The sequence below is a fragment of the Pleurodeles waltl genome, chromosome 2_2 (assembly GCF_031143425.1).
Source record: "Pleurodeles waltl isolate 20211129_DDA chromosome 2_2, aPleWal1.hap1.20221129, whole genome shotgun sequence".
Classification (NCBI taxonomy): domain Eukaryota; kingdom Metazoa; phylum Chordata; class Amphibia; order Caudata; family Salamandridae; genus Pleurodeles; species Pleurodeles waltl.
Window position 1 is genome coordinate 201,000,475 of NC_090439.1, and position 16,406 is coordinate 201,016,880.

Genomic DNA, 16,406 nt, shown 5'->3' on the forward strand with positions numbered 1-16,406 from the left:
TAATAAAATAATTTCCGAACTTGAAAGTCAAAAATGTCTTGCACATGTAATTGGATCTTTTGGTATTGATTTACACTTGGTTTCCCCAAGGCATATTTTGAAACTGTTCTTGTTTGCATTCATTCAGCTTTTAAATTCTCAATAGTATACTAGCTAAATGGTGCCATTTTGTTTCAGCTGCAGATAAAGTAAGGAAAAATGTTGGTATCCCAAGTTGTCTTATCACAGCAAAAAGATCTTATGTTGCAATGTTTCCAGCATGGTGTGATACTGCAAATAGTTGTTTGTACCGTTCATTGTACTGTAAGATGTTGTCTAAATTATATTTGTCTTTTGCAGTGATGATTTTTCTATTAGTAAAATGTTTTCAGAGTGATCTGTAAATTTTAACTTGCATTTGTTTTATGTGTAATTTTCTTAGCTTAAAGAAAATATTAGGTATAGATTTTGCCACTCTTCTGTCACAGCTTCTTAATTCCCACTGACATATTGCAGTGTAATGAACAGGTAAGTGGCTCTCTTTATTGTTAGGTCTTCATTCTCCAAAAATATTTGTTGGAAAAGCTAAAAATTCTGAATCTTGGTCTTCATATAAACCTCTGGGTGTGTTATGTTCTGCAGGTGCTAAACTTATGATATTAGCACTATGAGTGGTAATAGTTACATTTAATATGGTATCTAGATTTCCTACTGGTATATTTTCTCAAGTATCTAATGAATCATTAGTCTTGAATGTTTCATCGCAATTGTTTATTTGTTGTGGTATATATTTCCAATCTGGATTAACATTAATTCCATATTCTTTAAACGTGTCAGTATTTTTTGCTAACCATAGTGCTGCTTGTTTGCCTTTATTTGATCTAACATTTTCAAAATGTGAATAAAGGTTATGAGCTTTCTTTTTAAATTTTATAGAGATTGTTATCTCACCATTAATTTGTCTTGATTTTATTGTAACAGTTGTCATAACATCTGCAGGAACATTATTTACAGCATGTTTTAATGATTTCTGAAAGCCATGAGGAAATGTTTTAATTTGTAGAAATTGAATTCTTCGTAAAACTAATCTTTCTTCCAAATCATGTACATGTAATTGCATTAAGATATATTTGGAAATCTTATTCCATTGATAACAGGGTGGTATTTTATTTTTGCTAATGTGTGTATAGCAAGTGTTGCATACATAAGCTGCTGGATTTTTGGTTACGTTACACTGTATGAATGTTGGGGGGGGTGCTAATGTTTAACTTTTAACAATTGTTTTTTCCATAATTGGTTACAAATAGAACAAACGCACTCTAGACCATATATTTCTTTATGAAAATTATTATATCATTATTTGTGTGTTTTGTATATTTGACTGATTGTTTGCTGTACTATATATGTTGTATATGTATTTTCTGTTTGAACTTACTAGTTCGGATAAGCATATATATATATATATATATATATATATTTTTTTTTTTTTTTTAATGCATTCACAAATGTGTTAATTTCTGAAACATTAAATTGTTTCGTATTTAGATTGGTTTGTGATGTAGAGATTGGTATTGAAAAGAAGTCTAAACTTGTATTCGTACTGAAGCCAATATTCAAATTCAAGTCAATTTCTGTATGTTTACAAGGTATGACTGTGTTGCTCACTATAATTAATCATGTGTTTCATGTACACTTTTTTTTTTTTAATTGTAGTATTTTCTGTTTTTTATATGTGCTACCTGAAGTGTTGTTCAATTTGCTCTTTCTGCAATGTGAATCAAAAATGAAGTATGTATGTGCATTTATGAAAATTGGAATTGTGTATGCATTTATGCTGAGTATTATGCCTGAATATAAATGTACTGTGCAGATTTAATATCAGGATATAAAGGATCAATACAGTGTAGTATGCCACCTTAATAAGGTGTTCCCACTTTAAGTGAATATTATTGTGTTGTATAAAATTAGGTAAGTCATCTGGATGTATATACATTTGATTATTAATTAAATGCATTTTAAATATACAAATTATCACCTAGAGCCACAATATAGTATAAATCATTTTGATTCCAAATAGTAGCAGGTTTATATTAGTTGTGTAATATTGCAAAAGTACTACTTGGTAGGCATTGTTTTCACCTTGAATTGATATTACATTTTTTATGGCCATGATAACTGGCTTGTATTATTTTATTCGCAGTAATGTATTTGGTCTACTTTTATTTTTGATTTTTTCTGCTCATTATAAAAAATGGTATTTGTAGGTTTTGTTTTTGTATGTGTTTTAAGTAGGTTTGATATTATTGTGGTGGCTGCTAAAAATAGTTAAATGTGAGTGGTAGTTAATGTTATAAGGTGATGTAGGATGTGTAGTATGTGTTTGTTTTGTTGGAGTAGAATGTAATAGAGTGGCCTGGGGAAGTAGAGTGTTCTAGAGTATTTTTGATGGGAGTAGATTTTAGTGTTTGAGTGGTAAGGAGTGTTGTATAGAGTATTGTGATAAAGACTAGAGGTTTAAATAGGTGTGCATTGGCATGTAGTGGTGTGAATTGATGTGGATTGTGTTGAAATTGGGATGGGTTTGAATAGATTATAGAAGTGTGTATTGGATTAAAGGCAATGTCTTGGATTTTGATTGGTTGTTTATTGGGTTAAATTAGATTTTAGTGAATAGGTTGTGTGTGCAGCAGACTGGAGTGCATTGGGGTTGTTTGAATTAGAGTAGTGTATTTTTTTTTGTTTGGGTTGGGTGGATTTTGCTAAATGGATATGTTCTTGTATGTTAAATGTTTATGTACTTTTTTTAAGGTTATTTACAGTATTGTTTTATCTTTTGTTAACTTTAAATAAAAATGTAAATTAACTTTGAGTTATTTTTGTACCTGTAATACAATAAAAAACAAAAACTGTGGTTTGTCTGTGATATTTTTGATTTTTTTTTGTGGATAGGAGTGTGTTGAATTGGACTGGTGTGAGGTGGCTGTGAGTAGGGTGGACTGGACTATGGATGATTGGATTTGGCTGAACTGGATTGTATGGGGCGGACTGAAGTAGGGTAGGTTATACTGAGGTGAGGTATTTGATTGAATTGGGGTGGACTGGAGTGGAATTAATTAGTGTAGGTGGACTGTTCATGATTGGAGTTGTGGAGATTGGAGCGGGTTATAAGGTTTTGGCTTTGAATGGGGAAGAATGGAGTGAGGCAGATTGGTTTGTACTGGAGTGAGGTAGATTGGAGTGGGACAGATTGTTTTTGATTAGAGTGATGCTGACTGAAGTGTGGCACGTCATTTTGGATTGTAGTGGGGCGAATAGTTTTGGTTTCGAGTGAGTGGGCAGATTCCTGATTTGGACTGGAGTTAGGAAGATTGATTTGAAATGGAGTGGGGTGCATTTTGGTAGGTTAGATTGTACTGGGGCAGTGTTTTCATGGAGTGAGGGGTGGCAGATTCTATTGGAGTAGGGTAAAATGGATTGAATTGGTGTGTGGCGCACTGGAGTGGGGTAATTTGGATGGAGTAGGAAGACTGCGCTGAGGTGGATTAGACAGTAGTAGGCGGATTGTACTGGGTTAGATTTTTTTTTTAGATTGAGTGGATTGTAGTGGGGTAGACTGTTTTGGTTTGCAATGGAGCAGATTGGATTTAGCAGATTACTTTGGGTTGGAGTGTGGCAGATTATTTTGGATTGGAGAGGGTTACAATGGAGTGGGATGGATTGAAGTATGGCAGATGGGAGTGGGTCTACTGTGTTAGATTGGAGAATGGCATATTGTTTTGGATTGGACTGGGACATCCTGGAGTGGCGTGGCGTAGACTGTTTTGTATTGGATTGGATTGGGCAGATTGGAGTGAGGCAAATTGTTTTGGATTGGACTGGGGCAGATTTTTTTGGATTAAGTGTGAGAGCTTGTTTTGGTTTGGAGCGGGCAGACTGGAATAAGCTAGAATGTTTTCTTTTGGTGTGGGGGTATATTGTGGTAGATTGGAATGAAGTGGTGTAGATTGGATAGAGTTGATTGGTTTGGTGTGCGGTGAACTGTATTTCAGTGGGGTATATACTAGTGGATTGGTGTGGGGTGAGTTGTGATGGAGTGGGTGGACTGGAGTGGTGCAAATTGGAGTGGGGCAGATTGAAGAGCAGTGGATTGTTTTAGATTGGAGCAGAGCAAATTGCCGTGGGGTTTATTGTTTTTGTTTGTAGTGGGTGAGACTGAAGTGGGGCAGACTGTTTTAAATTGTAGTGGAGCGGATTGTAGAAGGCAGATTTTCTGGATAGGCGTGGGTTTATATGTAGTGTGGTGGATTAAAGTGGTGTAGATTGTTTTTGGACGGGGTGAGGCGGATTGGAGTGTGGCAGGTTTGAGTGTGGTAGATTATACTGAATTGGAGTGGGTTAGAGTGGAGTGGGATCTATTTGAGTGTGGCAGATTGTTTGGACTGAAGGGTGGTAAATTGGAGTAGGGCAGATTTAAGTAAGGTAGATTGTTTTGTACTAGAATGTTGTGGATTGGAGTATGGTGGATTGTAGTGTGGTGGACAGGAGTGGGTCAGATTGAGGTGGTCTACACTGTTTTTGATTGGAGTGGGACAGATGGTTTTGGAGTGGATTGGTGCACACTGAAGAGGGGCAGATTGTTTTGGATTGGAGTGGGGTGGATTGGAATGGGTCAGTTTGGAGAGAATGGATCGGAATGGGGCAGGATGGACTGAGAAGGGTGGATTGGATTGGGGCGGGTGATGTGAACTGGACTGGACTGAGGTGGAATGGGGAGGACTGGATTGAGGCAGATTGGATTGAGATGAGGTGGATTGTAGTGGGGTACATTGTAGTGGGCTTGACTGTTTTGCAATGGTCTGGAACAGATTGGAGGGGGTAGATTATATTGGATTTCAGTGCGGTGGATTAGAGTGGGGTAGATTTTTGTGGATTGGAGTGTGGCAGATTGTTTTGGATTGAAAAGTGGCAGATTGGAGTGGGGTCCATTGTTTTGGATTGGAGTGGAGAATATTGTTTTTCCATTGGAGCATGTAGGTTGTTTTGGATTGGAATGGGGCAGACTGGAGTAGGGTAGATTGTTTTGGTGTGCTGTTTATTGTGGCAGATTGGATTGAAGTGGTGTAGTTTGGAGAGGGAGTGGGCTGGATTGATTTGGTGTGTGAATACTATTGAAGTGGGGTGAATTGGGTTGCAGTGCGTGTATTTGGGTGCAGTGGATTGATTGGAGTAGTGTGAATTGGAGTGGGGTAGATTTTTTTGGAATGAGTGGGGCAGATTGTAGTGTGGTATACTGTGTTGGCTTTTAGTGGGTAAGATTGTAGTGGGCTGACTGTAGTGAAATGAATTGCCGTGGGCAGATTTTTTGGTTTGGAGTGGGTTAAACTGTGTGGTGGATTAGAGTGGAGAAGATTGTTTTGGAATGGAGTGTGGCGGATTGGAGTAGTGCAGGTTTGAGTGTGGTAGATCGGATTGGATTGGAGCGGTAAAAGTCTCTTAACTCAACATCTCATTGCAGTAAGGATACGTACACAAGCAGGTAAAGTTCTGATCCTTTTATTGGTCTAGAACGTAAATCCTCTACAGCAGACACACGTTTCATCACTTCTGTGACTTTCTCAAGGCTATGACAAAGGTCACACCACACTACTACATTTTGAACTCCAGAGCACAGACTTATCAGGGTTGATTTTTTTGGATAGCTGCTCTTTTTGTAACATTAGACGCATGAACAACACTTTTCAAGTTCATTAGTGTGATCGACTTTTTGCGCATTGGATACAAGTATGCACCACTGTCTTGGGTCGTATTGTTGATGCTTTGGTACACATTACAGGACCGCTAGGAGCATTGGCAGCCTTCAGACTGCAGGGATCATTCCTTACATAGAGAATATTTTTTAGAGGAAATTACTGGATATTTCTGACTTGGGGCTGGACTTTATATTTTGTGATATTTACCCTAGCCTTGAGAAAGTCATAGAAGTGACAAAACATGTGCTGGCTGTAGGGGAGATTTATGTTCTAGCCCAAAAAAAGCACCAGAACTTTACCTACTTGTCTACGTATCCTTACTGCATTGGGATGTTGAACTGAGAGACTTTTTGGAACTTTATTGTTCGTGGAAGATATTTTGCAATATGTTAGCATGCATTGATCTATTGAGATCAAGGGATTACTAGCTCTGGGTAGTAGAGATTGTATACCTGTCCAGCACCATACAGAGTATATATGTATTGTCAAGGACGAGTCCCACTAAACTTTTAAGTCTGTGAGTTCAGGTGTGATATCTATACCACTACTACCTGCTTTATGATTTGTTTGGATTGGAGTGGGTTAGATTTGAGTGTGGCAGATTGGAGCAGGCATATTGGACTGGAGTGTAGTAGATTGAAGTGGGGCAGATTTGAGCAAGGTAGATTGTTTTGTATTGCCATGGGGTGGACTGTAGTGGGGCAGAGTGTTTTGGATTGGAGAGGGGTAGACTGGAGTGTGGGAGATTCTTTTGAATGTGATTGGGGCAGATTTGAGTTGGGCTGATTGCTTTGGAACGTGGCATTGTTTTGGATTGGAGTGAAGAGGATTGGATTGTGGTGTAGTGAACTGTATTGGGGTGTGGTAGAGTAGACTGAGGTGGAGTGGGGTAGAATGCAGTGGGGCAGATTGTTTTGGTTTTGAGTAGGTACTATTTTAATTGGCTGAACTGTTTTGGATTGGAGTAGAGCAGATAGAGTGGGTAGATTATTCTGGATAGAATTGTGGCAAATTGGATTGTGGCGGATTACAATGGAGTAGGTTGTTTTGGTTTGGAGTGTGGCAGATTTGAATGTGGCAGATCGTTTTGGATTAGAGTGGAGTGGGGTGCAATGAGTGGGATGGACTGGAGTGGGTTCTAGATTGGAGTTGGGTACTTTGTTTTGGATGTGACGGGGCAGATCGGAGTTGCAGCAAAATGTTGTGGTTTGGAATGTGGTATATTGGTTTGGATTGTAGTGGGTCAGATTGGAGCAGGGTGCATTGGATTGTGGTGTAGTGAATTGCTTTGGGGTATGGTAACTTGGATTGAGGTTGGGTAGACTGGAGTGTGAATTGTTTTTGATTGGGTGGCCAGATTGTTTTGTATTGGAGTGGGGCATTTTTGGGGACTGGAGTGGGGTAGATTAGAGTAGGGTAGATTAGAGTAGAGCAGACAGTTTTGGTTTTGAGTGAGTAATATTGTAGTGGGCTTAATTGTTTTGGATTGGAGTGGAGGGGATATAGTGAGTAGATTATTTTGGATAGGACTGAGGCAAACTGGAGTGTGGCGGATTAGAATGGGACAGATGAGTGGGGCAGATTATTTTGGATTGCAGTGAGTTAGATTGGAGTGGGATGAATTGGAGTGGGGCAGACAAGAGTGGGAAGATGGTTTTGGATTGAAGTGTGGCAGACTGTTTTGCACTGGAGCAGATTGGAGTAGGGTAGTTTGTTTTGGAGTGGGGTATATTGTGGTGGATTGAATTTGAGTGTTATAGATTGGGTAAGGAGTAAGGTGGATTGGATTGGCGTGTAGTGAATTGACGGCAGGAGTGGGACAGATTGGTATAGGGTAGTTTGTTTTGGAGTTGGGTATTTTGTGGTGGATTGGATTGGGGAATATTGGAGTGGGGAGCACTGTGATGAGGTGTATTGGAGTGGTGAGAATTGGAGGGGGATAGACAGGAGTGGGGTATATTGCATATTGTTTTGGTTTGGAGTGGGTAAAATTGTAGTGGGGCGATTTGTTTTGGATTGTAGTGGAGGGGATTTCAGTGTGCAGATATTGGGGAGTGAAGTAGGGCAATTGTAGTGTGGCAGATTAGAATGGTGTAATTTGTTTTGGTTTGGAGTGGTGCAGATCTGAGTGTAGCAGTTTGTGCTGGATTGAAGTTGGCGAGATTAGAGTCCTGTGGACTGGAGTGTGGCAGATTGGAGTGGTCAATTTTTTTGTATTGGAGTGGGGTAGATTGAAGTGGGGCAGCTATGACTGGGTTAGATTGATTAAGATTGTAGTAGGGTGGATTGGAGTGAGGTTGTCTGTAGTGGGGCGGATTGTTTGGAAATGGAGTGGGGCAGATTATTGTGGAGTAGGACACATTTGCATGTGTCAGATTGTTTTGTAGTGGGGTACATTGTGGGGTATATTGTGCTAGCTTGAAATGGAGTGGAATAGATTGGAGAGGGAGTGGGGTGGATAAGGTGAAGTACTGGACTGTGGTGGGGTAGACTGGGTGGGCTGGACTGGTTTGTTGTGTAGTGGGGATTGCACTGAAGGGGTGAAGACTGGAGTAGGTGATATTGGATTGGGACAAATCTGACTTGGGCGGATGGGGGTGGGGCAGATTGGGTTGAGTGGGGTGGATTGGATACAGCTGCATTTTACTGGGGTGGACTAAACTGGGGTAGGGTGGATTTGTTTGAGGCAGATGGATTTGGTGTGGGATGGATTGTAGTACGGTGGGGAAAGGTGGATTGGGGTAGACTGGAGTGGCTTGAATGTTTGTGCTCCTCCTCCCTCTCCCAGCTGATGCAAAACAAAACCTTTTGGTGGAATGGATAGAGGTAGACTGGATTAAGGAGGGAGATTGGAATGTGGCAAATTGTTTTGTATTGGTGTGAGTTACATTGGAGTGGGATATATTGGAGTGGTGTAGATTGTTTTGGATTGCAGTGGGGCCCATTGTTTTGGTCTGGAGTGGGGCATATTGGAGTCGTGTAGGCTGTTCCGTACTGGAGTGGGCCAAACTGGTGTGGGGAGAATTGTTTTGCAGTGGAGTGGGCAGATTGGTTAGGACTAGAGTGGAGCAAATTGGAGTAGGGTAAATTGTTTCCCTTCAGCGTGGGGTGTATTGTGGTGGAGTGAATTGTAGATTGGGGAGGGTGTGGGGTTGACTGGATTGTGGTGAGGTGGGCTGGATTGAGTTTCCCATGAGGAACCCAAAAAAGGAACGCTTCAACTAACATGAGCAGGAAACAAAACAAAAAAATATATATATATATATATAAAATAAAAAACCCTCTCAGCTGCCTACAACACAGTTAGCCATGACCCCCAATGCAGCCGGCATAGAGGGGACTGCTATCGACAGGATCACATCCTACCTTCAAAACAGAATAAATGGCATTCATACTCCACCTTTCTTGCCCAAACCATGCTTCACAAAAGCAGTGATTCCCTCAAAGCTATATCATCTCACCTATGCTTTTCAACATCTACATGAAATCATTACCGGCAAAGATAAATGAACTTTAGCTCAAGTTATACCTATGCAGATACTTCTTAAATGGGAAAAACCAAAAAAAATTAAAACCTAAAAAAAACTTCAGTTGTCTCAGAGCCTCTGATCACTGGATACGGAGAGTGGAAAAATGATGATCCACTCTGCACCAGACGATCTGGGACCACCTCTGAAAGTATCTAAAGATACACTTGGAATTACCATTGATTCCAAATTATCAAGTGGAAAAGTTAGGGGGGTCAAGCTACTTTACTATGAAAACTCTGCAACACATCTTCCCCCAGTGGATTTCCACACACGGTCCGGTCCAGGCTACTATCCATTGTGTACTGTCTAAACTTGCTTACCCCAAAGACCTCTACCATAGATCATCTTTAACAACCATGAAAAGACTGCAATGAATTCAGAACTCTGCTACCCGACTACTACTACTACATGTAAAGCCACAAAAGCTCTACATTAGCTACAGGTTAGCAGAAGATCCACTTCAAGCTGTTTTGTATCATCCACAAAGCAATACGTGGAACAGGACCGCTTTTCATCAGGAATAAAATCACCAAATACTTTCAACAAAGGAAACTCCACTCTAGAAAAATAAAACTTGGGTGGTACATCTTTATCTGTTCTAGCAGCCAAACTATGGAATTCATTACCATACTCAAACACTAATGAACAGCATATCCCTGTCTATGTAAACATTTATAATTTGATTACATGTATGTATTTACATATTTGTATTTCTTTGTATATGTTCTATGGCTTTTCAAATCTATAGATTTTCTTCAGGTCTGCTTAACAAGTGTGTGTGTGCATATTATAAAACACACATACACACACACCCCACACAAAGTCCAGCCACAACAAGTAAGCACCCTGACAAACACTTTCTGGTAGACTGCAGCAATTGTTTATAGTGGAACAAACATACATCGACGGTCGCCTGTAGGTAGATATATATATAGTATATAGTTAGGACCTAGCTTCCACAGGAAAAAGCATTTTTGATTGGCTAACAAGTTTAGCACCATCTGAATAATCCTCACAACATTTTCAAAATTAGTGTGCCAGTCACTACAGATGCAGTCTGGAAATTTTCAGAGTGATTCGTAAAGCAGCGTCTGAGGAAAGAAAAAAAAAAGGGGGGTGGGGGGGTGGGGGGGGGGGTCTGAAAACGTGTTTCTCCCATGCAAATTCCCGTAGGGATTTTAGACAGTAGTACAGCCAGAACCTCTGGACAGAATGATACCAAATTTGTCAGAAAGCTAGATCTTGGTCCAGAAAAGGGGCTTTTTTTGCAATTTGGAGTAAATCTGTTCAGTAGTTTTGGAGTTATTAAAGAAAAACGATGTATGCATATCTAGCGGCGCAGATCTATGTGCCAACATCAATGCCGTAATTGGTTGGCCACAACCTAAGCGAAAATTTACACCTGCCATTTTGTCAAGTGGGACACGGTTCCTCTGGGAGAGGGATGAAGGGAAGAAAGTGTAAATAGGCCGTAAGAGGTCAGATTAGAGGTATCCTGATCCCTTGGGACTGATGGAGGGGGTCTGTGAGGCACCCCTCATGGGAAGAAATTGTGTGTGGGGGTGGGGGGACTTTTCTTTGCCGCACAGGAGGATCTAACCTGGCACTCAGCATGCCCCCTGTGAGAATCCATGGCGGATCCACAGATTCAGACTGCAATAAAAAAAGGTTTAAAAAAAAACAACAAAAAAACACCACATACACCCAACAAAACCACTACCATTACCCACTCACGGACCCACACAGCCAGTCACACACTCACAGACCCACACAGCCAGTCACACACTCAGACCCACACAGCCAGTCACACACCCATTCACACACTCACAGACACACACAGCCAGTCACATAAACCCACTCAGACCCACGCATACTCCCCTTACAGATCCTCACACAAACCCACACCCCTTCACAGACCACACAGCCACTCACAGGACCACACAATCACGGCCACTCACAGAACCACACAATCACCACTACTCACAGAAACACACAGCCACTTATACAGCCACTCACACACCTACATACACATTGTAATACAATGCATAGTTTAGAAAAACATAGAAATTCACTAAAAACAAAAACAAAACAAATGTTACAGGGACATTATAGTTAGGAAATAGCTAGTCTAGACTCTTCCCCCTCCATCTCTTTGACTCATCCCAAACCTCATCTTACTACTATGATCATCAAACAACACTGTCTAGACTCCTCTCTCGTCTAACCCTTCATTATCCTAGTCAATTAAGCAGACTTGCATGTCCAACGCACAACGTAACTCTTATTTCCCTATAATAATTCACCACTAACCCTTTTTGGGCTCCAGAGTGGCATGCTATTCACCGAAAAGTGCTTCAGCAGCTCGTCAGGGGTAGTAAGCTCTATGTAAATACAAGTACAAATATTCTGTGAAAAACAGATCACAGAAAGTTTCTGTAAGGAAATGCCTTCCTTGGCATGGTTTCCCCTTAACCTTTTGCCTTTTGTTGATGCCAGTTATGATTGAAAGTGTGCTGGGACCCTGCTAACCGGGCCCCAGCACCAGTGTTCTTTCCCTAAACTGTACCTTTGTTCCCACAATTGGCACAGCCCTGGCACACAGATAAGGCCCTTGTAAATGGTACCCCTGGTACCAAGGGCCCTGTGGCCTGGGAAGGTGTCTAAGGGCTGCAGCATGTCTTAGGCCACCCTGGGGACCCCTCACTCACCACATGCACACTGCCTCACAGCTTGTGAGTGCTGGTGGGGAGAAAATGACTAAGTCAACATGGCACTCCCCTCAGGGTGCCATGACCAAATCTCACTGCCTGTGGCATAGGTAAGTCACCTCTCTAGCAGGCCTTATAGCCCTAAGGCAGGGTGCACTATACCATGATGCATGAGCACTGTGCCCCTACAGTGTCTAAGCAAAACCTTAGACATTGTAAGTGCAGGGTACCCATAAAGAGTATATGGTCTGGGAGTCTGTCAATTACGAACACCACAGTTCCATAATGGCTACACTGAAATCTGGGAAGTTTGGTATCAAACTTCTCAGCACAATAAATGCACACTGATGCCAGTGTGGGATTTAATGTAAAATACACCCAGAGGGCATCTTAGAGATGCCCCCTGAATACCAGTCCGACTCCTAGTGCTAGGCTGACCAGTTTCTGCCAGCCTGCCACAACCAGACGACTTTCTGGCCACATGGGGTGAGTGCCTTTGTCACTCTGTGGCCAGGAACAAAGCCTGTACGGGGTGGAAGTGCTTCTCACCTCCCTCTGCAGGAACTGTAACACCTGGCAGTGAGCCTCAAAGGGTCATGCCTTTTGTTACAGCACTCCAGGGCATGCTAGCTAGTGGAGATGCCCGTCCCTCCGGCCACTGCTCCCACTTTTGGCAGCAAGGTCGGAGGAGATAAAAAAAAACAAGGAGGAGTCACCTACCAGTCAGGACAGCCCCTAAGGTGCCCTGAGCTGAGGTGACCGCTGCCTTTAGAAATCCCCAGTCTTGAGTTTGGAGGATTCCCCCAATAGGGATGTGCCCCCCGACCTAAACACACCCCTAAATTGTGTATTTAGGGGTGACCCTGAACCCAGGATATCAGATTCCTGCAACCTGAAGAAAGAAGAAGTACTGCTGACTCGAAAGCCCCACAGAGACGATGGAGACACCAACCAACTTGGCCCCAGCCCTGACGGCCTGTCTCCAGACTCAAAGAACCTGCACAGCGATGCATCCGATGGGACCAGCGACCTCTGAGGACTCCGAGGACTGCCCTGCACCTAAAGGACCAAGAAACTCCCGAGAACAGCAGCACTGTTCAGAAACTGCAACAACTTTGCAACTTTAAAATAACTTTTAAAGAGACTCAACTTCCCCCGAGAAGCATGAGTCTTCACACTCCACCCGACGCCCCGGCTCGAATTCAGGACAACCAACACCGCAGAGAGGACTCCCAGGAGACTCCAATTACGTAAACACCCTGAGTTCACCCCTTTGCACCACCACAGTGACGCCTGCAGAGAGGATCCAGAGGCTCCCCCTGACCACGACTGCCTGGTAACAAAGGAACCAGACACGTGGACCAAGCACTGCACCCGCAACCCCCAGGACCGAGAGGAACCACCTACCAGTGCAGGAGTGACCAGCAGGCGGCCCTCATCCTAAACCAGTCGGTGGCTGACCCAAGAAGCCCCACTGTGCCCTGCCTGCATCGTCTAAAGGACCCCAGGGTCCCTCCATGGCTTTCAATTGCAAACACGACGCCTACTTTGTCCACTGCACCCGGCCGCCCCCGAATTCCAATAAAGATGAAGTGGAGGGTCCCCGTTCAATAACGTAAAGATATAAACTTAAAGGTATATAGAATGAAAAATGTATAAACTGTGCACAGCCAGTGGTGGGTTATAGAGGGACGTATAAATGGGCACGCTAACTTAACTTTTGAAAGATCAAAGATTACTACTAAATGCATAACGCTTTTCTTGCCAAATAATATTTACGTTCCTTCTCTGGAGTGCCGCACAAAGTTCTCACTTCTTTTTGTTTGTTAAACAAACAGTGAGTTTTGTCGACAGTGAAATTTTAAGAGACGCATGCTGCGCTTTACAAAGCATAGGAAAAAGGACGTTGGACAAAGCTTTCACTGTTAGAAGCCACTTTCAAACATTCAATAACAAAAAAGTAGTGTCCAGGTCCACCACCCGCTCTCTGGGAGATGTTACAATGTTCTCTTACACACCTGGTCACAGAAGAACACGTCACTTTCGGCTCCGCTAAGGAAAATAACGTAAAGGGCAAGGTATACCATGCGCAAATAGGCACAGGGCGCGGCACAGTAGCCCCAGACAGTCCGAGGCAACCAGTCTCCAACGCAAGAGACGCGCAGACGAAGAGAATCTGGGAAACAGCGATGTGGATCATAATGCGATGTCCAAAACTCTACAGAGCAGCCGCGTGCCTGCAGGGCCAAGGCAGAGTCCAACACTAACCTCTCGGCACCACCGATACCAAGATCAGGGTGCAAGAAAAGAACCTTCATGCCCATGACAGTTTACACAACAGCCCCGGCCACGGGCAACGATTTACGTGAGACTACACCACGTGACGTCCACTTTCACGTCACTTTACACAATAAAGCATCTGCGAGGGGGTCCTAGTTGTTCACTGTAAACAGGACGGCCATCTTGAAATTAGATTTTTCAGAACTGATAGGTCGAATTACTAACTCATAACCGAGTTAATTTTTAGGCTTTGGCCTATGATACAAAAGATAGATAAAATGATTGTGATATCTGGCAAAGAATAAGTCGTCACATACCAATGACCTAAAAGACAACAATAGCAGACTCCTAAAAAAATGGTGTTTCATGAGATGAGTACTTATTTATAGGTCAGTAAGTTCTAAGAAGCTCTATATTCACCAAATTGCCCAGTATTTGGCGTAGCAACCATCGAATTTTATTTAAAATTGCCCAACCAACAGAACGCTGGTAGCGTATTAACACTCACATATGACACTACGGGAAGTTTTAAGAAGTGACACGTCATGGTTTATGTGGACTTTCCCGCAATGCACTGCGGGAGGGCATGATAACCCAAGCGACCTATATACGAAACATTCTCTACCCTGTCGCCATCTTAGAGCGGAGCACGTTTCGCAAAGATAGGCAGGATAGAACAGTTCGCATCGAAATGGGCACATCATATTCCACTCATTGCATAAGTTAGCTGATAATAACTTTAGTAAACCTTACCGCTCCATTCTAACTACAATAATATAAACCTTTGACAAACTATACATGTATGCGTTATAATCAAATATCCATAGTTTTGGCAGGTCATACGTACTAGATATTGAAGTCCTTTTTGATTTTTTATACCTTGACGAGGTCTCGGAAATTAAAAGGCTTGTTTAGTTCTAACTTGAGGTTGTATTTGCAGTAGAAACGACCCGCCTTATCGTGGCTGCCGTGGTAAGCAGCTGGGTATGGGCGGGGTCACTACGGTGATGCTATGTTCAACCCATATCCCAGCGATCGGTCCTTTTCTGTGAGACTTAGTTGTTGGACGCAGGTTGTGTATCCTCTCTGAGGTTGAACACAGCACAGAAAGAGGAATCTGAAGAAGACCTAAGCTATGGTAAGTAAACACGGTTTACTAGTCAAGATGTCCTCGGCGCTCAGGGAAGCGAAACAGCATTAAAAAAAGATTATTCGAGCTAGTTTTGAATGCAAAGTGCACGCTTTTGCGATCAAGTTTAAGCCCCCCTTAATTAAAGCATTGCTTCCTCCCGTGGTATCAGCCTTACCCTAATCGACCCCCTGATTTTTATTCCTTGATCATTTCCAAGTTCTGTTTTAGTCGGAGCTGCGAAACCTACTGAGCTGGTAGTTTAGAGCCCTTGATCAAAGGAATGACACGTCAGCCGAAACTATCGTTGCGATCGGGAGGTGTGCTTTAAGGCCATGCTTGTTAAACTATTTGAATAAACAATGAAAATGTTTTTTAAAATAGCAAATACGTAAAGAAACATAGTTATTTATATTTTACTTCACTATTACCAAAGCATGAGATGCCCCAATGTTTAGCGCTCCCTCTCTCTTTACTGTTGAAGATATGTCAGAGTGAATGTTCAGCCAGGTACAGGCACGTCTGTTGCTCCTGTTAACGCGTTCCTTTATGATTAATTTACTCCCTTTGGGACTCGTTTTAGGCCAATGAATCTTTTGACCCAGTTTGAAGACACCTTAGGACGAGATAGCTAATCAACATGTCAATCAATATGTCAATAATGTCACCAATAGTTATTATAACAGTGCACTTTACTTTAGTCAATGACACTTAATAAACTCTGGAAACCCCATGACCTTGCAGTCACGAATAACCACACCAGTTTAATATGAATTTAATGATATATATTCCCTATTGGTTACAATACTACTAGCAAGTTTATTAATCTCAAAACCAGGAAGCACAATAGCATAGTCACACTATGGCAACTCTGATAAGATTTCATCAAAGCAAGAATCACAAACATTAGAATATAACACGACGTCAGCATAGATTATTCTAAGCACAGTATATTAGCACATTGTTCAACAAAGCATAGATTTAGTCATTTGTATATTTGCGTCAGTCCAGTGAACCCCTCACCTAACCT

General features: G+C 42.0%; 2 protein-coding genes across 2 annotated transcripts in view; one reads left to right on the top strand and one right to left on the bottom strand.

The window, feature by feature from the left end:
* ALG2 (ALG2 alpha-1,3/1,6-mannosyltransferase) overlaps positions 1-14,349 on the bottom strand; it is a 66,279-nt gene extending 51,930 nt beyond the window's left edge. Inside the window, exon 1 of the mRNA XM_069219629.1 lies at positions 13,986-14,349. Coding sequence (XP_069075730.1) covers positions 13,986-14,291 — 306 coding nt within the window. The 5' untranslated portion in view covers positions 14,292-14,349. The remainder of the gene's footprint in view (positions 1-13,985) is intronic.
* An 898-nt stretch (positions 14,350-15,247) lies between these two features.
* Positions 15,248-16,406, top strand: part of SEC61B (SEC61 translocon subunit beta) — a 128,539-nt gene continuing 127,380 nt past the window's right edge. The window contains exon 1 of the mRNA XM_069219630.1: positions 15,248-15,385. Coding sequence (XP_069075731.1) covers positions 15,383-15,385 — 3 coding nt within the window. The 5' untranslated portion in view covers positions 15,248-15,382. The remainder of the gene's footprint in view (positions 15,386-16,406) is intronic.